Raw genomic sequence first — 26741 nt, forward strand, 5'->3', positions numbered from 1 at the left:
AATGTGTGGAGCGCATACACGCGCAATCAGTTGCCATTTTTGGACTTAAGAAAGAAGTAATAAAGAGAGTTAAAGAACTGAGACTGTTTTTTGTTTAACCCTATCTGGAGGCTCTGAGGGTTTAACAGAGATGTGAAGACCAGCATTCGAACCCTAGAGAAGATCGCCCCTGCGTCTTTCGACCACAGCCAGAGAACGTACCCCACCCCCGTCGGTCCTGTTTGCGCTCCAAAGCTTTCTCTGGAGCACCACACCATCTATGCATGACGTAAAACCAGAGGGGTAGTGACACACGATCAGAATAAACTGTTTACGTGCACCACGATGGGATCAACAATCGGCATGTACCACCTATCTCGATCGGAAAGAAATTTTGATCCTAACGAGTCTGATTGGGGGAGACAATTCTGAACAGCATGTTTACTTTTTTTTTTTTCCGATCAGGCGTTCATCATGATTACCTTCGTCCATGTAAACGCAGCTTTGTGAGATTTTCTGCTGTTACTTTGAAAACAAAGAACAGAGCTAGGCTCAGTATTGAGCAGGACTTGAGAGTTGCAATAACAAACCTCCAACCTCGTTTTGAAAATATGTGTAGCACAAAGCAGGCCTATTGCAGCCATTACCGAACTGTATGTTTCTTTTTGAACATAGGCTGAATGTTATTGTTCTTACAAAGTGAATGATCCTTTATTTAATTTTTTCGAGCACAGCAGCAGCACAAATGTTTAAGACTTTGATATGGTATTAAAGTTAAATATTTTTGGCATATTTTATCACAGTTTTTTGCAGTGTGTGTGTGGGGGGAAGCAGGGTGAACATTTTTCCTCCTCCAAAGGGGGGTAACAAGAGAAAAAGTAAAGTCTGAGAACCACTGGGTTTCAGGAAACATCTTCAGTTTACAAGCCAAGACCAGATTAATCAGATGTTCCACTCACTGGAGGGGAAACACTTCAAGTAGAACCCCTGTCTGGACTTTCCTCAGCACTATCAGCAGAGTGGAAAGCCTTAGCTAAGGGCTTTGTGGCTCAGGCGGTTGAGCAGGTTGTCCAATGATCGAAAAGTCTGCAATTCAATCCCCACTCCCCCCAGCCAACTGTCGTCGTGTCCTTTGGCAAGACACTTCACCCTCCTTGCCTCCAGTGTGGCTCCACTGGCGTGTGCATGATTCCGAGGGGCCGTAGCTGCAAACGGGCAGCAACGCCTCTGTCAATCTGCCCCAGGGCGGCTGAGGCTCCCACCGTAGCTACCATCACCAATTATGAATGAGGAGTGAATGAATAACGGACACACTGTAAAAGCTTTGAGCATCTGGAAAAGCACAGATAAATCTAATCTATTATTATTATTATTAGCTCAAGCATGCAAACTGTTAAATGATAAGCCAGTTACAATCTACTATTATAGCCAATAAGCATCCACTACATTGCATTTATTTTGTCAACAGTGGGAAAACAGAGGGTTTAAAACATCAACAGGAAAACCAGTCACACATGTAGAATTACTGAAAGAATTATTGACAGCTGTAGAGTTTCAGCCGTCAATAATTCAGTAAGACACTGTAGTCTTACTTAAAGTGCCAGTATGTAAATGCGAGGCACACACATGAAAAACAGATCCTATTTCTAAAGGAAATGCCTTTGCAGATGCAACAGTATGGAGCCCCCCGACTTTAAAAATATAAAAAAATCAAATAAATCGTGTGCACAGATTAGTAAACTGTAGATTTATCAATTGTGCTCGTACTTTTCAGCAATCGTGCGCACACATACATTGCATGTGCATGTCTCTGAGCAGAGCAGATGGACTCTTAGCTCTGTGTTTGCAGGCATGTATGGGTGCTTTGTTACAGTGTGCGCAACGGAGGAGACTTCAGACTACAGTCCAATTGGCTGCTCTGCGTGAGCGGGCTGCCGGACTCAGAAGAACCGCATCTCCCGGGAGATTAGTATCTCCAGACAGAGGATGGGCTTTGGGGCAGGGGGAGGCGGCTTTTGAAAGAACAGTCCTGACAAACCGTGCATACATCATTTGAATTTGTGTTACCAGTCGGGTCTGTTATTAGCACGCCTAAATGTTGTTAGCACGTATTAATTTAATCCTAGCCCTTCTTCCATGTCAGTTCAGCCAAAAAAAAGAGCACTGGGCGCACAGATTTAAAAAACTATGAGCGAAGATGCACTTATTAATAATCATAACAATGATAAAAGCCTGTTTAGAAGATCATCTCTCTGTGTCGGATCTTGGATTGTTTACTTCCAAGTTCTTCCTCTATGGATTTATCCAGACCAATTACTATCGTACACTTCATCGGAGAAACGTACAGCCAATCAAATAGTGAGACGTCATTATGTGTCACCGGCTGATAGTGTGCACGGTTTACCAGGAATGTTCTTTCAAAAGCCGCCTCCACCTGGCCCAAACCCCTTCCTCTGTCTGGAGATACTAATCTAATGGAGACACGGTTCTTCTGAGTCCGGCAGCCCGCTCTCACAGAGCAGCAAAATTGACTGTAGTCTGAAGTCTCCTCCGTTGCGCACACTGTGACAAAGCACCCTCACATACCTGCAAACATGGAGCTAAGAGTCCGTCTGCTCTGCTCATAGACATGCACATGAAATTGATAAAATTGATTGACCATTTAGTAAACCGTAGGCATGGCATGGCGTGCGCACAGTTATCAGATCTTTTTCTTTTTAACTACTGGCCCCCGGGATCTCCGTACAACAGCAAAACAAGCTGCAACAGAAAATGCTGAAGTGTGATTGCTGATGTAACCACTGACGCGTTAAAAGAAATGATACACAGTGCACCACAACAAGAATAGGAAAATATGTATGCAGGCACAGAGGAAAACCTATTTTGCCAAAATCTATGTAGAATTGGGCAGCAATTTTGAGTCATGGGTCTTGCCATGTCTCAACAGAGTCAATAGAGTATTCTGCAACTTATGGATTTATTCTCTATTCAAAAATGTTTTGTAAACAATGTGTTACATTTATGCGCCATAATCCCCAAGGCAATGTTGGACCTAAAAGAGGAAAATTTCCTCAACCACCTTTTCCTTTCCATACAATACACATGGATTTTATTGAAATAAATAAATGTAAAGGACTAAAAAAATATTGTTTAGTAATTATTGATGCTGTTTCTAAATGGGTGGAACGTATTACATGTGCAACACAGGATGCTATCGCAGTGGCTAAAGCTATTTGTAAAAAAGAAAAATAATCCCAACTTTTGGCATACAACGTGTGAGAAGAAGTGATATTGGTACCCATTTTGTAAATCAAGTGATAGAAACAAATGGCTCAACACCTTTGTATAGGTCTGAAGAGACACTGTAAAAGTGCAGGGTTAGTTGAGAGAACTAATGGCACTTCCAAATCAAAGTTAAAGAAATGCTTTGAAAAAACAAATAGGCAGTGGCCTGACTGCATAGACTTAATTTAACTAAGCATGCGTATCACACCCACACTAGGTCAAGCATTAACACCCATTGAAATGTTGCATGGACAGTCTTATAAGTTACCAGACACATTCTCTGGAACCACCATGGCTCACCTAGTATATTTTATTTTATTTTTTTAATTCTTGTAGTGTTTTTAAATTTGTTTTTTTTTTTTGTTTACAAAAAGCTTCACGTTGTCATGTTACTGTGACAACGTGCCTCTTAGGTTCCCCTGCCAGAATTTGTTTCCCCTGTCGTGGCAGGACTTTGGCATTGTTGATTTGATTCGTTGCACTAATATTTTGCCACAAAGAACGTAGAAAGAAGGTGGATGTTTTTGATACACTTTATTCTGGGGCTTGTGGGAGTTTATTGTCAATTTGAATTTTTTTCCACATATTTTATATAAAACAATGATACTGCCTTAATCTCACTTTCAAACTATAGCTTATTTTGTGTTCTCAAATATATATCTGTGACAGACTGGCGACCTGTCCAGGATGTCCCCTGCCTTCGCCCACAAGTGCACGGGATAGGCTCTGGCAGCCCCGTGACCCCAAACGGGACAAAACAGAAGAAGATGAATAAATGAAATATATATCTATTATGTAAGGAATAAAGCCAGATGTGCCACGCAAATGGCTGATTGCATCGGATAGTAAACTATGGAATTACAAATGTCCACATATGTAATATGGTATTAATTAGAAGTTTTGGTACAGATTTATGTAAAACTTCATAAAGCCCCTTTTTTAGTATTTTCAATTCAATTAAATTCAGCTTTATTTGTATATCATTTTCCTGCTACAGAGCATCTCAAAGTTCTTCCCATAATAAAACAGATGTTAGTACAATAAAAAGAATTGCAGTTAAAATAGTAAACACAGTAAAAAAAATAATGAAACAAAATAAATATTAAAAACCAACACATACACATCCCATCAGTACAATCAAAATAAATCGAGTCGAATTTTAATCCTTCACTGTGGGCAACTTCAGGAATTTAAGTGAAAATAACCTGAAAATCAAGCTCTTCGCAGCAATTAGTAGGTTAGATTATAATTAGATTAATTAATTACAGGTCATGATTATTTAATCACACAAAAAAATTAACTGTATGACAGCACTGAAATGGACGATGGATGGATGAATGAAAGTATGGATGGATGATAATGATGACCTTACCAGGAGCTGCTTGGACTTCTAGGATATATAGCAAAGGAACCGTCGTTTTTTATGTAGGCTAGCTCGTTGTTGTAGCCTGTATAGAAAAATAGATGTGTGTTGGAGAATGACCTATGACTTCCATTTGCATACAACCACAGCTTTTCAACCCAGAACTTTCATCTTACCTGTTTTTATGTGCTGAAGGGCCTCATCCCGTTTCTGAAAGCCAACGGCTTCCCATTGGTTGGTTTTGTCCAGATATGTGGTTGCAATGACAGGTAGGGTCATGCGCATCATGTTCTGCTCTCCACAACCAGAGGGCTGCTTAATCAGAGTACCCAAAGACTTTCCACTGATGGCATTTTCAACCAGACTAGAAACTTGTTCTCGGCCTGCGTGCAAAATGTAAAACCAAAGTGGATATAATCACCAGCAACCATGCAGAGCTCAGTTTGAGGATGAAAACTGACCTGTCACTGAGATCTGAGTACTTGTAGGTGAGTTTGGAATCATATTACTTTCAGGAATGTTGCTGTTCAGAACTTCCACTTGTTCACCGTCTAAAAAACCCACAATTGTGTAGTTATGGAATATAGGAGTCCACAGAAATACTTATTGCCATGTTAAAAAAGTTACTTCAATTCATGCAAAAATCATGTATCAGACTCACTTTTCCCCTTATGAGCTGGATCCAAGGTTACAGTTTTTGCAGTTTTAACCAGAACTCCTGGAGGCTGAGGAAGAAAATATTGGACAATAAGCTTATTTTTGGCACTGCATACTGGTTTTTCAAGCTGATTTTCTTTGTATCTGTCACAATACTTATTTTAGGAAAGCCTTAGATACTTTTCTTAAAATTTGGTTTAAAATTTCAATACAATGCTACAGTGTGAATCACAGCATTTTTGTACAATGAGAACAGTGTCCAGGCTGAGATATGGGTCCTGTTGAAAAATCAATAGATTGACTTACAACCACCCGCAGGTCTTTCTTCACTCCATCACTCAGGTACGAGTCTTTGACAGCAGCTTTGACCTCGATGGGAAGAGTCCCCTCCTTCATGGGAATAATGATGAAGGGAACAGATCTTGTGGACATCTTGCCAACGTTCAACTCTTGGCGATATTTCCCACGTTTAGAAGCTGCGCTGCACGTGTCCTTTTCCTCAAGTAGATCTATACGAACCTGAAAAAAGACAAAATGGTGGAGAAAATTTTGACTCTTTCAACAAAAATAGTCTAACGTTAGAATGAAGGGACATTTGTGGTTTCGTGTTAAATTCAGAATCATTGCTTACTCCTCAGTCTGCAACAAGCACCTCGGAGCCCATAGTTTCCATATTAAAAGGAAACACTAACAAATATTCAGATGTTTCATGTACTGATCAAGCATTTTTATATCTCTCCTGTCTAAGTTTCAGTCATAATCCTGCTTCGCTGCTCTTACGGTTATGATCTCTGGCCTGTAGTTGTGTAGAATGGCTTTCACTTCCAGCTGCTCTCCGCGGACAGCTGAGTACGGCAGCCGGAGGTCTATGAAGAAGTCTTTGCGAACAATCACCTCCAGTGACTCTCCCACACAGATGCCTTCAATAAATACCACAGGAATCAAACGTTTACAGAAGTGGTCATGGTGCAGGGGTCATATAATGCAAACAGGAGCTGACTATTCACTAACCATGAGTTCTTGAGAGGCTAATGCCGGTGAACTCCCAGGTTGTGATGGAATCAGGCAGAGGAACATTTTTCACAAATGAAGTGGAGTCACTTGAGCACAAAAAAGGTGGGAGCACTTTTAGAGACAGCTAGCAAAGGGTGGTTACAGGTAAATGGAGGAGTGTCCCTCCAGCATGACAGTTTTTACCATGGACTCACCAGTTGGGTGTATTTTGGGGGCATTGTGGCAAAATAATATCGGACCAGAGCCAGCTTTCCGGGAAATTGCTGCGAGTAACAATTTCATTGCTGTCCATGTAGCTGTCATCTGTCTCACCTGGAATGATGAATGGCGTACACTTGTGCAGTGATTAATTTCCTCGAAGTCCCAAAGCGCTTTACAGTCATAAAACCATTCACCCATTTACACAGACATTCACACAGTGAATGAGGCAAGGTGGGGCTCAGTGTATTTCCCAAGGACACCTGCAATCTTCAAATCAGGGGTTGACCGGCCTGCCACTGCCCAACAGCCACCATGTATTACACAAAAAAACTTTGAGGTGTTTGTTTCCATGCGAACAGTCAGTTTTGTTGATACAGAAACTTACTTCGGGCCAGCTGCAGGCTCTCCTCTTTCTTTTCAAGTTGTTGTTTTTCCATTTCTTTGCAGCAGGTGACAAAAGCATCGACACAAGCCTGACCATCCAGGATGTACTCAGAGCGACGCTCACATGTGTATGAAACTGGGGAGTCCTTCATGCCGTCCAAACAACATTCCCGCTGTAGATCTTCCTTATACTGACTCACTAACCACAATGAAAGTTTAGATGGAAACATTTAGGAGACAAATATTGTGAATAAAGTAGAGAAACTGTCTTTCTTCTTTAGGAATTGAAATGACAATGCATGCATGGAAATTTGCTTCACTTCTCACATAATGTGGTTCTGACATCCATGATGGTTGAGGCCCGCCTTCTCCTGGATGGTGCTGCACATTTCTTTTCTGAAACAAGAACAGAATAGAAACAGATGGGCAAAAAGAAGCTTAAAAGTCCTCAGATGTCAGCAAATGATCAAAGAACGGAAGCAGCAAAGACACTTTGCAGGGTCTTTCACACAACAGTAGTGGTCTAGAGATGCTGAAATACCCCCTGCAATTCTGCTTCATTTTGTCTTCTATGGTTTCATGCTGATCAGACCCTCCATACCAGGTTTGTGTTTATACAATATACCGCTGTCCACATGTCCACATGCTTCATTTGATTATAACCACAGGCTTTAGTTAGATCAAGCTAGTGGAGATAGAATCTGCTCCAGTGTCTCCTTTACACCCTTAGGAACCTGGTCAGCAGAAAGCTCTATGTTGCATGTTAACAAGAGAAATGCACACCATTAACACTTGTGCTATCTTAGATGACCCCACACTTACATTGACGTGTTCTCCCTACCATGACAAATGAGGACAAAGGTGGAAAGATTTCATGTAATCCATGGACACCAGTGAAGATCACAAATCATTGAAGAAAAAAGGTTCAGAGCACTGTCTAGTGGGTCTAGATGACCCAACTCCTAATGTTAAAGTGCCTAGGATAGCACAAGGGTTAAGCATTTCCTTTAAGATCCAGATCCAGGCTGGTCTGTGGTGGTCTGAGGAAGTGGATTGGTTGCAGAAAGCAACTGCAACTGCTTCTTTTCACAGCAGCTCAGTCAAAAATCTCTGAGAAGAATATTTCTGGCAGAGGGGAGGCCTACTGCCAACTCTCCTCCAACCCCCTACACACACCTTGACGGAAGCAGCAGTGGCTAAAGGCTATGTACAGGGGTCCCTATACCAAGCCTACCCATCTCAACATCACATGTGTACTCAGGGGTGTAATGATTAATTTTAACAACAATTCAGTTAATATCATAAGTTGTGGCTGATGATAACATTTATAATCAATATTGGTTCATTTTGAAGGATCTGATCCACTGACCTAAAATCAATCCAGGACATCTTTAGCCAAAAATTCAACAAGTGTGACTAAATTCCTGGCTACTTAACAGTTTACAGTTTCCTTGTATTTCTTACAAGAAAATCAAGTGTAAAATAAATATCTACAAACATGTAAACAAGAATTAATGGCAAATCCAATGATATTCAAATTTCATAAATTTTAGCCCACTGTTGTTTTTCCACATTAAAATAATAAAAAGGGTGTCATAGTTCCTCTGGGAGTCCTCTCCTTCCCCCCCTCCCTTGTCTGCTCTTCCTCTCCAGATTAGACCCAGCTGTTGGCACTCTCCTCATCAGCCTGCCTGCTCCTATTTAAGATGGAACCTCCCAGTCCATTTCCCCTTTATGGTGCAGTTCCTGGTCTCATGTGTTCTATTGTCTGCCAAGTTTGTTTTTGCTCTTCGCCTGCTCTCCTAACCACGTATTCCTCATCGCCAATAGGACATCTCTCACTAGTGTCAACCTGGGTCTTCTCACTACTCGATCTACCAGAATTCCACCTGAGATCCAAAACCTCCAGCCACGCCAAGACTCCAGAACATGCCACGTATCTTGGCCACGTAGTCGGCTCACCAACACACAAGTTAAATACCCACGGCCTCGCCTCCAATTATCAGGAAAGCTCGAATTCATCTAATGGTCCTCATTCCATCGCCTTCTTCTCAGCTGCTCAAGCTCCTTTGATTTAACTGGACAATAAATATTTCTATAATCCACTACAGACTTGCATAATCTTTCCGGGTTCCAGTATCTGGGTCTTTTTTTGTCATAGCTGATCATGACATAACGAACTGGCCAAACTCCACACCTAGCTGAGCCGGGAGATCTTCGCTTTACAGTTATTCAGCAGGGAGTACTCCTTCAGCTTCAGCGCAACAAGACCTGTTTCGCTGTATTGACAGGATCTTACAAACCCTAATGGACTTAACCGGAGGCATACCCACTATTTCCATGACCGCCTCATCACTTCAGCCCTCAAGCAACATAGCTACCGCCACTTCCGCTCCATCACAGGAAAACTTCCGCCTGCAGCCGGAACCTTTCTACAGCGAAGTAGAAAATTGTAGCGGCTTTATCCTACAATGCCAGTTGATCTTCCAACAAGCCCTCAGGTAGAACCAGTCAGATCATAGCAAAATTACTTTGATTGTAAATTCCTTCACGAATGAAGCCATGCAGTGGACCCAAGCTTATCTAATTAGCCATGCTTATCCTGTGGACACGTGCACTGTCACCTCCATCACCTAATAGCTGTTGAACCTGAACTACAATGGCGTTTCTGACCGTGGAAGATGGATCTTATGATCTTAAGATGGAGCTTATGAGTTGTCACTCTGTGGGTTTTCCTTCCACAAAGGAGAATCCATGAGTGAAGCAAGCCTAAAAATGTAATATTTATATCATCCAAACACAGTGGATTCATAAATTGCCCACCCCTCCAGGCTCCCGAGACTTGGGTCATGGCTCACAGACTTGAGTTAGATGAGCCATTGGAAGCAGGTCAGAGCTTTTTACGGCGCCGCAGTCATTTGCTGTGGACTTAAAACTGAAACCGTATTTTTTTTCTCCTAAAACAGGCTAAATAACCAAAACTATTGCTGTTAATATTTAACTTTACAAAAGGCACCCCATACAACTCATCCGGGATGGCACATCAATGCGAGCTGTGGCAAGAAGGTTTGCTGTGTCTAGATCGTCGTCGTCGGCAGCCGTCCGTCTCGAAAGACGATGGTGTAGCTGCTTGTTGAATCTACCTGCACCGCCGAGAGTGGCTGTGCAGTCCGATTCTGGAATGGCAGTCAATGCCACACTTGGTACAGGTGAAGGACGATGGCTCTTGCAGCTGCTGCTGCCGCTGCTTCCTCCTGGTTCTTTTCTGTACAGCATTCTCGTTCCGCTTGGCCTTAGCATCTATTTGGAGACTTTGCCTGACTGCAAGTCTCCAAATAGGGCGATCGTCTGCTTGACTTTCCCATGTGTAGGGGTCAATGGAGCACCACCTCATGTCCTTCTTGCAGACTAGATATGTGTGTAGAAATATGTGTCTGTGTCTAAATGCTCTAGGGAGCCACTAGGGCAGCGCTAAAGAGCCACATGCGGCTCCTGAGCCGCGGGTTGCCGACCCCTGTGCTAATTGAAGGTATTGATGTAATGGACTGGCCCACCTGTCCCCCAGACCTTAATCCAATTCAGCATCTGGGACATCATGTATCTGTCCATCCACCGATACCAGATAACACCTCAGACTGTCCAGTAATTGGCGGATGCTTTGGTCCAATTGCTGTCACCTTTGGTTTGTCTGAAGATTAATAACACCTATTGTTAAAGTGAAATATGTCCAACACAAGAGGCCCTCAGTTCTCATCTGCCTGCCCAGCTGTTGGACAGGACAAGTGAAAAAATTAAAAAAAAAATAAAAAAGAAATAGACTCCTTAAGGCTGGTATAAGAGACCATTATCCACAGGTGGGAGTTGAGCTAACTGTCATGGTTTGGGTTTCTTTTGTCTTGGTTTTTGCTTTATTTCTTGTTCTGTCATGTTTGGTTCTGTTTTGTCATGTTCCTGAGTTTTACTTCCTTGTCCCTATCTGTCCTGATCTTGTTCACCTGTGTCTTGTCCGCCCTGTCTGTATTTAAGTCTCGTCTCTCCCTTCCTCTTGTGCTGGTCCATTAGCGTCTTAACGTCTTTAATATCTCTTGGTCCCTGACTCCTTCATGCCATGTTTTGTGCTAAGCCACACTAAGTTTAGTTTTGTTATCCTGATCTGCAGCGCTTTTTGTTTGTTCAATAAACCCTCTTACCTTGGAACCGTGTGCCTCCTGCCTCTGCGTCTGGGTCCTACCTGCTCACCAGCCTTCCCCACCTGACACTAACAGCACAGCACCATGCAAGATGTTGGGCATTTGACAGAGAACACCAAGTTTGGTGAATTTGTCATTAGCACACAGTGCTCTTCACAGATGAAAGCAGGTTCACACTGAGCACATGTGACAGATGTAACAGAGTCTGGAGAGGCCATGGAGAACTTTCTGCTGCCAGAAAAATCGGCCGGCATGACAGGTTTGGCAGTGTGGTGTTGTTATGGAGTGTCATAACACGTTTTACCCAGTAGGTGGAGATAACCACTGATGTATGAGTAGCTGAGTCAGAAAGAAGCTGCAGAAGAAGAATAAAGTTGGATCTTGAACTGAGCAGGTGTCTACATTTCTTTTCTACAACTCGACCGACACAACAGGCAGTTGGTTAGTAATTCTTTGGGGTGGCATTTCTTTCACTCTCCATGTTCTCACCAGAGGTACCCAGACTGCCATCACGTACCGAGATTAGATTCTCAGACCCTTTCTGAGACCATATGCACGATATGCGCGACCATATGCGATTGATCCTTGAGTTCCTCCTAATCAATCTATCAATCAGTCAGTCAGTCAATCCATCAATTAACCAACTAATTTCTTTGCCAAATGTAACAGCTTAATAACATTAGAACAATAACTGCAGGGCTCCCCACACAGACAACAAAAAAACACAGACAAATTAAAAGTATAAATAAATAAATTAAAAGCAGTTTGATTAAACCTATTATATAAAGGGCCATTAAAAAGTAAATAACTTAATTGGCTGCTCAGCCAACCGCAGCAGTTAAAATGCAACTCTACGTGCAGCCCAACATGATACTTTCCTCATATTTCTGCCTAATTTAGAGACCTCTCCGAAAAAGAAGCTTCCGGTTTGACGCAATGCTGAACACTTAATATCTTCTGCTAGATAGTAGAGGGCCAAACACCCAATTAGCAGGATGACCAGAGAGATAGATCCTTTACGATCCATGTTGCACTACTTAAGAGTCAGGATTTATAAAGGACTTCCAGGACTGCAAGTTTGCATCCGATAGTCCTGCTGGCAGAAAGAACTTCCACACTTCTTAAAGATTTCTTTACTTTCACAGTTAGCCACACACTGAAAGAACTGGTGAGAGCACTTTAATGCAACATTAGCCGCGGTTACATGGGCAGAATATCTTGATTGGATCAATGGTCGGGTTAAAATTCACCCGTGCACATGGGATCAGAAAACCTTTTTCCGACTAGAACAAGCGTTCCCATGGCTCACACTTTTGGTCGGAATTAATCATTTGGGCATGCGCAGTAGTGTTGAAAAGGGCTGAGCGAAATTTATTTCTGCTTCCCCAAACTCGCTGCGTGAGCTGGCGGCTCTCCTGAGTCCTGCAGCCGCTAACCCAGAGCGGCGGGACGGCTCGCAGTCTGAATTCTCCCACACAAAACAAACAAAAAAAAAAACGCACACCGAACAAACATCCTCCTCCCCTCAGACACGAAGTTATTAATCCAGCTCCTCTGCTCACTCGGGTGCCAGTGGACCAAGTGAGCGTCGGGGGGCACGAAGCGCTCCTTCCCCGCATCTCCCTCGTGAGGGGTGAAAGAGAGGCAGAGAGCCAGCGGGGCGAGAGCGGGGCGAGAGCAGAGCGGCGCTTTTCACGGGGCGTCCGCTGAGCAGCTGGTCGGTCCCGTATGCACTCCAAAGCTTTCTCTCAGCGAAACACCATCTATGCATGACGTAAACCAGAGCAGTAGTGACACACGATCGGAATGACCGTTTACATGGTCTACGATCGGATAAACGATCGGTATAACCCACCTATCTCGATCGGAAAGAAATTCTGATCCGAACGAGTCTGACCGGGTCAGAGTATTCCGAATGGCACGTTTACATGACGCATTTTCTTTCCGATCAGGCGTTCTTTCCGATTACTTTTGCCCATGTAAACGCGGCTATTAATGTAAAAGAATGGTTTTGTATTGAGTGAATTCCTGTGGTGCCTAAAAAAGAAAAGACGCTGCCAAGCTTTCTTAATAATACTACTGGTGTTTGAATAACAGCTGAGGTCGTTTGAGAGGGTCAGACACAAAAATGTGCAGTTTTTCAAGAATTTGTACCTCGGAATCGTGAGTGACAACAGGTTTTTTGTTTCTGCAGTTCAAGACAATGGTAGGCCTTGTGCGGCTGGAGTGTGTCAGCAGTTTCTGCTAGTTCAGGGGTCAGCAACCCAAAATGTTGAAAGAGCCATTTTGGACAACAAAAACAAAAAACAAATTTGTCTGGAGCCGCAAAATATTAAAAGCCCTATTTAAGCCTTATAATGAAGGCAACACATGCAATATGTATCTATATAAGCTATATTAGCCTGCTATTAAAATGACTAAGTAGTTACAAATACTTAATGAGCATTATTAACGATAAATGTTTATTTGCCCTGCAGTGCATTCTGCGGAGAACGACGCGTCACGTGACTGCTCAGTTGTGCAATTTAACTTCATTACAATATCAATGAATCATGTTTCATTGCTTTGATAAAATTAAAGAAATCCGATTTTTGATGTCATTTTTATTTTGAGGATTCGAACAAAAAACAATAAAATGGAACGTGCGTGCCCCATGACAGTCAGCTTGCGCTCGAATGACAGAACAGCTTCAAGCATTTGCGGCGCCTGGAGACTTTTATTCAGCTCGTTTAGGTGGCTTGTCACAGTCATCCACCAAAAAGTGCAGCTTTTTGAGCCACAGTATCTTCCAGTTGCGGGTAGTTCAGGTCTTTGCTTTTCAGGAATGTTTTCACGTGTTCTAAACAGACGACAAAGTGACGCAAAACGTCACCCCTGGACAGCCATCGGACTTTGTTGTGTAGCAGGAGAACAAAATATTTCCTTTCAACTTCATCAAGCAATGCACGGAACTGACAGTGGTTCAATTTACATCAGCCACTTGCCTAGCGGTCCGCTAAAAGTAAAAAAAAATAGAAATAAAAAAGCCCTGCTGGTAGAAACGTGTGTCGCAGGCTATGACACAAATTTTCGTTGACAGTGTGCATTTTAGGTCTGTTAGCAGCAGGGGATTGTGGGATGTGGGATGATGATCTAATTAGGGCTCAGCATGAGCATTTCTGTTTGCCCACGTTTCTTTTCATATGGCAGTTTCGTTGTTCCACCTTAGTTTATTCTTCCTGTTATGTTGGTTCTTTATGTTGCACCATGAGTGTGGAAGGGAGAGAGGTTGATCACCCCTGTGCAATGTTTAATGTGGTGTGTGTTAAAAATAATTCGTCTTGAATTGCCGGAAAGAGGCTACGGACTCAGCTTCTCTTATCGCCTCCTCCTCTCTGAGACTGTTCTGTGTCGTGCGGTGTGTGAGACATGGACAGTTCTCCAGCGCAGCCAGTTGATTGGCAGCTCAACATTTTTTACAGATTGGATCCCGTTTGTCCGCTGCAAGTGACATACTTGCCGGGCGTTACAATATATTTTCCACACATTCTTACAGCATTGGAAAACGTTAAGAATGTTTGTGTCTTGTCTATGAAGACTCTCATCCATTGTAGTAGTTTTAGGGGATGTCATCTGGACTTGGTTTTAAAGTTGGAAGACGTTTCACCTCTTATCCAAGAGGCTTTGTCAATTCTGAAATAGCTGGTCTAAGAGCTGGTATATATGCGCTCATGGGGGAGGAGTCAGACCTGAAACTGGAGGTGTTGTCCACTTAGCCTACGTGGTTTCGGGTCGTTAATAGTCCTTTGTCCTCAGCTGGGGGTTGGGGAGTCAGTGACTCCCTCTCCAAATGGTCGTCTCTTTCAGCGGTTAACGACTCAGGTGGAACTGGTTTGGTTTGTTTAGGTTTCAAAACACTGCCGTAGATGGATGGAAGAATAAACCTGAGACCACCATAATTATTAAGAGAAGGTTTATCCTTCTTGACAAAGATGGCTTCTTTCACTCCTCGCTCAAACCATCCTTTCTCTCTGGCTAGAATTCGGTCTTCACTGTCCTCGAAAGAGTGGTTTGTGGCCTTCAGGTGGAGATGTACTGCAGACTCAGGTCCACTTGGGTTGGCTCTGCGATGTTGGTAAAGCCGCTTGTGTAGCGGTTGTTTGGTTTCTCCTATATACTGTTCATTGCAGTTCTCTTTGCAGTGGATAGAGTACACAACATTACTCTGTTTGTAGCTGGGAATTTTGTCCTTTGGATGAACCAGTTTCTGTCTGAGGGTATTGACTGGTTTGAGATGAACTGGGATGTTATGTTGTTTGAAAATCCTTTTAAGTTTTTCAGACAGGCCTGAGATATATGGAATTGAAATACTGTTCCGTTTTGTCTCTTGTTCCTTCTTGTCTTGTTTTCCTGTATGTTGGGATCTGGTGAATGCCCACTTGGGATATCCACAGGTTCGGAGGGCTTGGTGGATATGTTGCTCTTCCTTCTTCTTTCCGTCAGAGCTTGTGGGGACCTCCTGGGCTCTGTGTTGTAATGTCCTGATGACGCCTAGTTTGTGCTGTAAAGGGTGGTTTGAGTCAAATAACAGGTACTGATCTGTGTGAGTAGGCTTTATGTACACTTCAACCTGGAGCTGTCTGTCCTCTCCAATGATCACAGCACAGTCTAGAAAGGCTAGGGTGTTCTCCTTTGTGTCTTCCCTGGTGAACTTGATGTTCTTGTCTACTGCGTTGATATGATCTGTGAAAGTCTCCACTTCCTGGCTTTTGATGATTGATTTGAATTGAATTGATTGATTTGAAGATGATGAAGAATGGTGGTCTCAGGTTTATTCTTCCATCCATCTACGGCAGTGTTTTGAAACCTAAACAAACCAAACCAGTTCCACCTGAGTCGTTAACCGCTGAAAGAGACGACCATTTGGAGAGGGAGTCACTGACTCCCCAACCCCCATCTGAGGACAAAGGACTATTAACGACCCGAAACCACGTAGGCTAAGTGGACAACACCTCCAGTTTCAGGTCTGACTCCTCCCCCATGAGCGCATATATACCAGCTCTTAGACCAGCTATTTCAGAATTGACAAAGCCTCTTGGATAAGAGGTGAAACGTCTTCCAACTTTAAAACCAAGTCCAGATGACATCCCCTAAAACTACTACAATGTTTGTGTCTTGTATTTCCTCCTACCGAAACCATATAAAACAAAAAATATATTTCTCTCCCCTATCTTTTTACATTTTCAAACACTTTTCTAAATGAGCCGCGGGTTGCCGCGGGTTGCCGACCCCTGTGCTAGTTTAAGGTATTGATGTAATGGACTGGCCCACCTGTCCCCCAGACCTTAATCCAATTCAGCATCTGGGACATCATGTATCTGTCCATCCACCGATACCAGATAACACCTCAGACTGTCCAGTAATTGGTGGATGCTTTGGTCCAATTGCAAAAGGAGATTCCCAATAGGAGAGTTCTTACCAAAAAGTTCTATTTTGATTTCATCTAACCATAGGACATTCTCCCAATCCTCTTCTGGATCATCCAAAAGCTTGCTAGCAAACTTTAGATGGGCCTGTACATGTACTGGCTTTAGTAGGGGGACTCGTTGCAGGATTTGAGTCCCTTGTGGTGTAGTGTGTTACTAATGGTAACCTCTGTTAGCTTGCTACCAGCTCTCTGTCGGTCATTCACACCCCTTGTGTTTCTGGGATTTTTGCTCACTGTTCTTGTGATCATTTTGCAGGGAGCTCCAGATCTTGTATGTCTTCCATTTCCTAATATTTGCTCCCACCATTGATTTCTTCACACCAAGCTGCTTACCTATTGCAAATTCAGTCTTCCCAGCCTGGTGCAGATCATCAATTTTATTTCTGGTATCCTTAGACAGCTCTTTGGCCTTGGCCATAGTGGTGTTTGGAGTGTGACTGTATGAGGTTGTAGACAGGTGTCTTTTATATAGATAACCAGTTCAAACAGGTACCATTAATACAGGTAACGAGTGGAGGACAGAGGATCCTCTAACAGAAGAAGTTACAGGTCTGTGAGAGCCAGAAATCTGCCTTGATTGTAGGAGACCAAATACTTATTTTCCACCATAATTTACAAAGAAATTCTTTAAAAATCAGACGATGTGATTTTATGGATTTCTTTTCTCATTCTGTCTCTCATAGTTGACGTGTACCTTTGAAGAAAATTACATGCCTCTCTCATCTTTTTTTAGTAAGAGAAATGCACAATTGGTGGCTGACTAAATACTGTTTTTGCCCCAGTGCATGTTTGCATTCATATAAGCCTACTGCCTCTTATCTTCAATGACAAGGCATTCACAAGAGAAGGCAACCCAACAGTTCAAACTTTCTGCTGTCATTGTATATGCTGAATATTAGCATTAACAGACTCATTGTGTTTAAATACAGCATGGCAATATTGTGCTTACCTTGTCTGTAAACTGTTCCTGATGCAGTACTGGACTCAAATAACAGCCCGGAATCAAAAAACACGCTCAAGCCATTCTTCCCTCCACCAGGAGTACAGCCAGTGTCAAACTTCTCCACCTCATCCCAAATCTGATGCAAAACATTAGACATCTAAAGGTTATAGATTGTCTTGTAAATCAGGCAGAAAACCTGGTGACTGAGTTGGATTATTCTTGATTAATCATAAAACAATCAAGAGCTTTTAAACATCCAGTTGCTTACTTTTTTCTGTGTGAGTCTGTGCTTGCTGTTTAGGACGTAAACACCTTTGTCTACGGCCACCAGTCCCACTGTGGCACCTGGATCTCCAGAGACCTTTAAGCCAAACAACCTGCGGGGCTCGTTGGCAGTGCCAGGTCTCGTTGGTTCCAATGTCAGCTGCAATTCATGTCATACAGACATGCATGAAGATACAAAGCAGACGTGAGCGGCAGTACTTTCCATTTTGGCATTGAACAGAGGGAAAAAGCTGCTTGAATATGACTCACCGAGCCCATGCATGAATCTGTAACATCCACCCAAACTGAATCTGACACCACTTCATTATTGCTGGGATGGTAGAAAGCAATAATCCGGAAGGACGGCAGCATCTCTTGGGTAACGGGAATTATGAGGGAGATCAGCACTTGGCCTATTGTTTTGTAACGTCCAAACTTCACCAGCTGACCCCTGCTGGTGATCTGGGGGGGAAGAGTCACAAATCCAGCAATCAGTAAATAATGAGTAAAGCGTGTTTATGACCGAGAATCGAAAGCCAACAGCTCTCACCAGATAAGTGATGTCTTTGCTTCCACTTGGCTGCTTGTTCAGAATTAGGTTGATCTTCAGGTTGTCACCTAATTTGACCTCAGGCGTGTCCACACCTGTGAATGGGAAGAGTGCTCAAAGCCATGCAGAAGACTGTATGATGTTTTTTTTTATCATAACACTGGATAATTTGTTAATATTCTTGGATGTTCATTACTGATAGGGCTAAGTATCAGTGTGATTGTGATTGAGATGTTTATAATTTGTTTGGAATGTTTAGAATTTTGGTTTAACACAATTCAACTTAGAATTTGTACATTTTTAAAATTTTGTCATGTTCATCACTACTAAAAAAAACTGCTTTCAAATAGTGTTATAGTTTAAACTAAATTTGTAGCTTTTAATAAATAGAATAGGAATTTTACTGCAAACACTATGTTCTCAAAATTACATAGAATAAATTTAATTTATAGATTTTTTTTATTCTTGTAAACCACTGTTTTGATTTTTCATATGTGTTTGTGTTTGAAATAAAGAAACTGACACTGAATTTTGATGAATGGGGACACCATTTTATAAGTAAAGATTGATTTGATTTTTACTAAACTTTTAAACTTATTTTAAAATCAGTCCTACTTACCAATATGGATGTAAGTCTTGCTGTTGGTAGAGTACTGGTTTGCCTGCATTGTGGCTTGGGCTTGTCTGTTAGGTGAAATATTTGGATCATCAGTCTTTGCCTGTGAGGAGCATTAAAGAAACAAATTGATTTCACTTATTTAAAACATTGGAAATAATTCAGCTAAATGTCCGCATTTGTCTTTTCATTTAAAGCTAAAGGTGCTGTAATCTCCCGGTGGAAAACACAAATGATGCTGAACATGGTTCAAAGGAAGCTAGTTGCTAAAATAGTTGGTAACACTTTATATTAAGATTCCTTAACAAGTTTTGTTAACACATTAACAAGCATTATAAATGAATTTATAGAGTTTCAGTAAGACATTTATTAGTACAATAAGTCTAATTTGGTTTATTAAATTACTTAGTTAACACATTTACAAGCATTATTATTAGGATGTTTTCAAGATGCTAATGATGCATTTACTGATATTAAAGGTGCCTAACAAATGTGTCAGTGTTAATAAGCTTAACAAAGATTTATTAACAACCTTTGTTAACAAATTAAGAAGTATTATTATTGTTTGGGGTTCTAGTAAGATATTTATTAGCATTATAGATGTCTCACACAAGCCTAAGTGTTCATAGGCTTAATAAGTTTTATTAACTAACTTAACAAATTAATAGGCTTTATTAATGTGTCAGATGCTAGTAAGATATTTGTTAGCATTATAGATGTCTTGCAAATACCTGAAAGTGTTAATAAGATTTTTTAACATCTAAAGTCAGACCATTGTCTTCTAAATCCATATTACTAAACTGCTTATAAGCTTTACAAATGTATTAATTAACTTTGTTAATAGTTTATTAAGTGTTTTGCAGCACCTCATCTAAAGTGTGGACGTTTTTTAGCACAAACAACCACAAAGCATAAAGATTGTAAAAAGAACTTTATGACATTAAAACAGACTAAACATACACAAATCGTCCTGTAAATGATATATAATAATTCAATTCAGACAAATAATTTTTTTTTAAAAACATATATACTGGTGTTGGATGACTAGCATCACGACTAATAAGGATAAAGTATTAGCATCTATCCTGAGTGAAACATTCATTGCAAATCCCATCACCAGGAGACTATTCTCTGCATTCACTGCAAATGCATTCAACCACTGTTGCCTTGCTTCAAAGTCCACAAGAAAGTTGCACAAGCCAGTAATTTTTGAAGAACGAAGACAATAAACCTACAGGAGCCAGGCTAAAGCTAACACGCTAACGACCGACCGGTACAGAATCAAAGATGGGCAGGGCTTTTTTCGTCACCTGTGTGAAAGCAAAGTCTAAGAGGCCATTCAATTGGCTGAAAGTGAGCACGCATGTTTTGCTGATGAGTTTGATTGACAGATTCATTAGCCAATGGTGACATTAGTTTACCTGCCCATCTTTGATTCATAATCAAAGATGAAGATGGGCAGGTTTTGGCTCCTTTAACCCTTGTGCTATCTTAGATGACCCCATCCTTACTTTGACGTGTTCTCCATACCATGACAAAGGTGGATAAAGGTGGAAAGATTTCATGTAATCCATGGACACCAGTGAAGATCACAAATCATTGAAGAAAAAAGGTTCAGAGCACTGTCTAGTGGGTCTAGATGACCCAACTCCCAATGTTAAAGTGCCTAGGATAGCACAAGGGTTACAGCCTACCAGGATGCACCAAACTTCTGGTGCCTTGTTGACACAGATAAGTACAGTGGTGTATGCACAATAGCTGAGAAAGTTGCTGAATGTTTGGTTTAACCTACTTCTGCGAATCAGCGTTTTCTGTCATGAATTTCATCAAAAATAACACAGAACACACCTCACTGATGCACATCTGAAAAACTCCCTCACAGTTGCAGTGTCTAGTTACACACCAGATTACAATGCACTGGAGAACAGCATGTAATGGCAGTCTACCCACTAACAGTGAAACAGATACTAGACGTCAGTGGCAACATGCCAGTGACATGGCATATTTAAATCAAAATATTAAAGAATTGTGTTCAATTTTAAAGTGTGTTCATTACATGTAGCTGTTATAATTTTGTTTAAAATGCTGCAGATTTGGTCATTAGTTCAAAATGTGACAAGATTTATTACCGTGATCAATTTATTCACATAGATAAGTATGGTTAATCATTATTAATAATGTAGAACTAAAGGCAAACTAATCACAATTGTTATTTCAGGAGAGCCTGTCACATTGGTAGCCCTTCTTATGATTCAATACCCATGAAACAGCTTTCAGTTTCAAAAAGATTGATGACCTATATAAATATAGATAAAAAATATGATAAAATGAAATGTGTAAATCTATATAAATCAAAACTGAGTTGAATATATTTGGGTTTTAAATAAAGTAACTTAAACCCTACTTTAATGATGTTAGTTGAGTTGGGATGGAGTGAACTAAATGTAGTTGATTAAACCAAGTTTTACTGAAATGAATTTGACAGGGATGTAGTTAGTCTTAAAATAAAGTAAATGAAACTAAATTGAATTTTGAACTTTTAAATTGTAATAAATGTATAACAAATTGTGTTGAACTGAACTGATAAATGAAATTAAACAGATCAGTGGCTTAACTACATTGAGCTGATTCTTATTGAATAACTGGATTGAAATCAAAGTAATTCTTGCTGTACAGCAATCATATTTCAGTTAATTACACTACACTGATCTAAACTGAAATGAGTTCAAATACATTACATTGAACTATAACAAAATGTACTAAAAAGGTTGTGTAATATTTGCAGCAGCTTTTCCATTGTATAGGTGTGGGTTTGGTCTTACAGAGATTGACAGCCCTCCAGCCGTTGTTGCTGTATTGATGGTCAGCCTCGCTACGCCGTTGGCGGCGGTAGAGCCCCTTACAGGACCAGGAGTTACAACCACTGGGATGTTCACTGCTGGACTTTCATCAGGATTTAAAACTTCAACCTGTCATCCAATAAAAGATAGGTTAAATCATCAGGATAAGATTAACTTTTCTCTTTTGGCATTTTTCAAAGATTCAGAGCAACAAACGTTACAGTCAAAAGTTACAAATGTTTTACCGCCACATCAAAGGACATTCCAGGTTTAAAATATTTTGGAGTTTTTTTAAAGGTGATGGTGTAAGGAGATGTGACGATTTGGATGCCTCTTAGCTCTGCCTCCACCATCTCACTCCCTGTCAAACATTTCAACGAATTGAACAATGAAGTCCTTTCAGCCACGTTTTGAAGCAGCACGATTGACATGAGGATGAATTGTCTTCATCTTACCGCTTTCTGTCAGCACGCTAACAGAAACAAAGATGGAGGTGCCCACAAGCTGATTGATATCCTGAAAGGTTTTTGTGATCTGTTCCCTCTTCAACACTACTTTTCCCTCTCCGTTTTCAATCTAAGGACCCAAAGACACATGCAGTTCTGACTTTCTGAAACATTGCAAAAAGATCACCATGACGGAATTGGAAAAATGTACAATCTGTTCTCACCGGCACTCGAGATACAGAGTCAGGGAAGCTCTTCTTCTGGCCTTGGTCCATGACTCCAAACACAACATAGGCATTTCCATTCACTTCTTGTCCAAAAAGATACCTGCACACCAAACAGAAGTTACCATGGAAAAAGAATTCAATGCCACAAGTTGTTTCGCACGAGATTCACCCACCTGGCTTTAATGTCAATCTCCAAAGTTTCACTGTCGATATAGAAGAAAGATCTCAGGGAGGAGAGCTTGACCTCAAAGCTGGGGAGCACTGTGAAAAATGTATTTAGGTTAAGTTTTGGTCCTGCAAGAGAAATATGTAAGTAAGAAGGTGAATAGGACAGACTTTACCATATTCTTTGACCTCGAAATTAGCAGAGAAGCTCTCCTGTGGATTGCTCTGGAACTTTGCCACAATTTTCCAAAGTCCAGGACTGTACAGACACACATTATCAAGAAGATTAGAACCTGCAAGAAATTAACATGGTCCTGCTATGGAAATATGTCTTGAAGTACACAAGTTAAAACAGAGCTCTGCAGAAGGCAGCAGTTAGAATCATCTGCTTCGTAACCCTTTCCTCTGCACTCACATCAACCACCCTCATGTCCTCCTTTATTTCCATGAATGTCTTATTTGTTCATCCACTTTCTTTGTATCTCTAACTGTCGCATCATCAATGTCCCTCCTCTAAATTTATCTAAACCATCTCAATCTAGATTTTAGCTCTAACCTCCTAAACATTTAAAATTAACCGTCCATGTAAATTATTTATTCCCGACTCTGTCTTTTCTTATCAATTGAGAACATCAAGATCTGCCGCCCTGCTTCTTCTAGCTGTGCCTTTTTCTCAAAAAGTGCATCCCAGTGGAGGTGTTCCGAGCATGACTCACTGGCAAAGACCCCATAAACAGGCTGGAAAGACTATGTCTCGGCTTTAGAACGCCTTTAGGTTGCCCCAGATAACCCAGAGGAAATTGCTGGATTGTTGACCCTAAGCACTATAACTTCAGTATCTTCTTCACTTCTGCTCCCTATATTCTGACTATCCCTCTCATTTACTTACAGATGTTCTGTCTTCTTCTGTCTCCTATGTTACACCTACAGCACATCTCACCATCATCCAGCTCTTATAGATTTACTGCACAACTCCAACATTCTTCTCTGCCACTACCGATTTTTTCATTGAAAATCACCACTCCTCTCTATTCAGTGGGGCAAACAGGTAATTAATCAACCACCAACTATGCAGGTTTTCCCACGTAAAAATATGAGAGATGCCTGTAATTTTCAGCAGAGGGATACCTCAACTATGAGAGACAAAATAAGACCCCCCCCCCCCCCAAAAAAAAAAATCACCATGACAAAAATTTTAAATAATTTATTTGTAAATTCTGGTGGAAAGAAGTATTTGGTCATAAACAAGAGTTCAACTGATTACTTTGCTAAATACCCTATGTTAACAATGACAGCAGTCAAACTTTTTCTGTAAGTCTTCCCAAGGTTTTCACAACTGTTGCTGGTATTTTGGCCCATTCCTCCATGCTGATCTCCAGCAGTGATGTTTTGGGGCTGTCACTGCGCAACATGGACTTTCAACTCCCTCCCAAGATTTTATATGAGGCTGACATCTGGAGACTAGGCCACTCGAGGACCTTGAAATGCTTCTGACAAAGCCACTCCTTTATTACTCAGGGACAAGTATGTTTGGGATCATTGTCATGCTGAAAAACCCAGCCACGTTTCATCTTCAATGCCCTTGCTGGTGGAAGGAAGTTTTCACTATATCCGCGGTTACATGTGTAAAATATCATGATCAGATCAACGGTCGGATTGGAATTCAACCGTGTACATGGGCCCAGAAAAACTTTTTACGATTAGAACAAACGTTGTTGGAATAAATAATTTGGGCATGCACAGTATTGTTGAAAGTACTGGAAGCGGAAATGAGTCCCGATGTAAACAAGCCGAGTAGCTACATACATCTATTTAGCAGCTCCGTGATATAAGAGATGATCTTGTAACCCTTGTGCTATCCTAGGCACTTTAACATTGGGTCTAGATGACCCACTAGACAGTGCGCTGAACCTTTTTTCTTCAATGATTTGTGATCTTCACTGGTGTCCGTGGATTACATGAAATCCTCTCCACCTTTATCCACCTTTGTCATGGTAGGAATAACACGTCAATGCAATGGTGGGGTCATCTAGGATAGCACAAGGGTTAAACGTGCTTTTATTATTGTTATGGTTATTGTGAAGCGCCTGTTCGCTAATCATTTTATTTTTATTTTATTTATCAATATGTGTGCTTTTTAGTGCTTTTTTGTGGCAGAAGCCAAAATACTGACCCGTAGAAGGGTTAGGTGAAGGCCAACATGCGCTAACAACAACATTTAGCCTGGATGAACATAAAATCCATGCGGGAATTGCGCAATCTGCATCTTGGCTGCACGTAAATATGTGGGAATAACATCAGCCTTTATTTTGCCGGGGCATGACTGGGATCACATATCCACGTCTATTGTTTGAACAGTTTCTAAGGACTGAGCGGCATTTCTGCTTTGAAAGGCACACACCGCCCCAAAGCCGCTGTGTGAGATGAATTCAGCTGCTCGTTCACATAGAGCTGCGGGACTGATGGCAGTCCAAAGCCTCCCACACGTAACAAAGCATCCTCCCCTCCTCTCAAACACAAAACTTTAAGTCCGGCTGCTCTGCTCAGAGACACGGTTCGCTCCGTCCACCGGCAGCCGCGCCAGGACCGCGTAGGGTCTGGACGTTCGGGGGCACGAAGCACTCCTTCCTGGCACCCCCCTCACGAGGGGTGTCGGAGAAGATGGGAAGACAGCGGCAAGGAGCCCGCGGGGCAAGGGTGGACGCAGAGGCATCCGCACTTCACACCGGGCGTCCGCGGAGCAGCTGGTTGGTCCTGTTTGAGCCCTAAAGCTTTCTCTGGAGCAAAACATCCGTCTATGCATGACGTTAAATCAGAGCAGTAGTGACACGCGATCGAAATGAACCATTCACATGAACAATGATCGGATCAACAATCAGCATAACCCACCAATCTCGATCGGAAAGAAATTTTGATCCAAACGAGTCTAATATGTGATTTTACTTTGATCTTTTAGGGTGATTTTTAACATCTTCCCAGGGACTGCAGATGAAAAATAGCCCTTTGGCTAACTCTGGCATATTGACAGAAATGTTTATTAATATGCGCTGTCCCCCCTATTCAAATAAACGAACAAATTATAATCGGGCAGACTATTCTGAACGGCGGGTTTACATGGGGCATTTTTTCGTCCGATCAGGCATTCTTTCCGATTACTTTTGTCCATGTAAAGGCAGCTACGGAAAATACAATGATACGTGGCCCCATTCATTCTTTCTTTTACCCAGATCAGTCGTCCTGGTCCCTTTGATGAAAAACAACCCCCAAGCATAATGTTTCCACCACCATGCTCGACCTTAAGAAAACTTCTGACACAGTCAACAGGGAAATTTTAAATTAAAAGTTGCATCATTTTAATCTTTATGTATTAGAGCACTATCAGAATCTTACCTGACACATAGGAAACAGCTGGTCAGAGTCAATAATACAACATCAACAAGTGGTGAAAATCAGCTAGGGTTAACCCAAGGCTCATCGTTATCCCCATTACTGTTCAGTCTTTACATTAATGACCTCCCTAGCTGCTCCCCACCTAATGTGCAGTTTCAGCTGCATGCAGATGATGCTGTCATCTATGTTCATGCTAGGGACAGATACCAAGCAGCGCAAGAATTCACATCAGCTATGAATAAGATCTCAGAATGGCTCCAAAGATCCCAGCTGATTCTCAATTTATCTAAAACTGTGTGCATGTATTTTTCCAATAGCTGAACTAATCAATTAACCCCCCCCCCCTCATATTAATAAATGGAACAAGCGTACAATCTGTCACTGAGTATGAATACTTAGGAATAATAAGACACACTGTTAACCTCCAAATCACTCATCAAAAAGGTTGTTAACTCAATTAAATTTGCTTTATCAACATAGATTTGATGAGAAGGCATTCAACCACGTCCCCCATGCTGTCCTGTGGAGAGTGCTCTGTGAGTATGGGGTCAGAGGAGCCTCTTTGAGGGCCGTCTGGTCTTTGTAGAAAAGTATTATTGTAACTTCAGAAGCAGGGCAGGAACTTGTTTTGCATAGCTGGCAGTAAGTATCCCTGTGCATATTGTACTCCGGCAAGCTGCCCATTATCACTAGTTCTTTTCATAGTATTTATCGATGAAGCCAGGGGCCCAAGGGGTCTGGTTTGGGGACCAAATGATTT

At 41.6% G+C, this 26741-nt stretch overlaps 1 protein-coding gene across 2 annotated transcripts in view; it reads right to left on the reverse strand.

The window, feature by feature from the left end:
- c3-2 (complement component C3-2) overlaps window positions 1-26741 on the reverse strand; it is a gene marked incomplete in the record, with an annotated part of 170209 nt that overhangs the window by 131410 nt on the left and 12058 nt on the right. For both annotated transcript variants that reach the window (XM_023959901.1, NM_001105083.1), the window contains 21 exon segments: window positions 4637-4712; window positions 4804-5010; window positions 5089-5178; window positions 5289-5352; window positions 5591-5803; window positions 6065-6204; window positions 6296-6384; window positions 6493-6610; window positions 6885-7082; window positions 7211-7279; window positions 17490-17619; window positions 17752-17907; window positions 18018-18209; window positions 18298-18392; window positions 18917-19016; window positions 21736-21882; window positions 21999-22114; window positions 22209-22329; window positions 22424-22526; window positions 22600-22687; window positions 22768-22850. In XM_023959901.1, the coding sequence (XP_023815669.1) occupies window positions 4637-4712; window positions 4804-5010; window positions 5089-5178; window positions 5289-5352; window positions 5591-5803; window positions 6065-6204; window positions 6296-6384; window positions 6493-6610; window positions 6885-7082; window positions 7211-7279; window positions 17490-17619; window positions 17752-17907; window positions 18018-18209; window positions 18298-18392; window positions 18917-19016; window positions 21736-21882; window positions 21999-22114; window positions 22209-22329; window positions 22424-22526; window positions 22600-22687; window positions 22768-22850 (2595 nt within the window).

The sequence above is a fragment of the Oryzias latipes genome, chromosome 1 (genome assembly GCF_002234675.1).
Source record: "Oryzias latipes chromosome 1, ASM223467v1".
Classification (NCBI taxonomy): Eukaryota; Metazoa; Chordata; class Actinopteri; order Beloniformes; family Adrianichthyidae; genus Oryzias; species Oryzias latipes.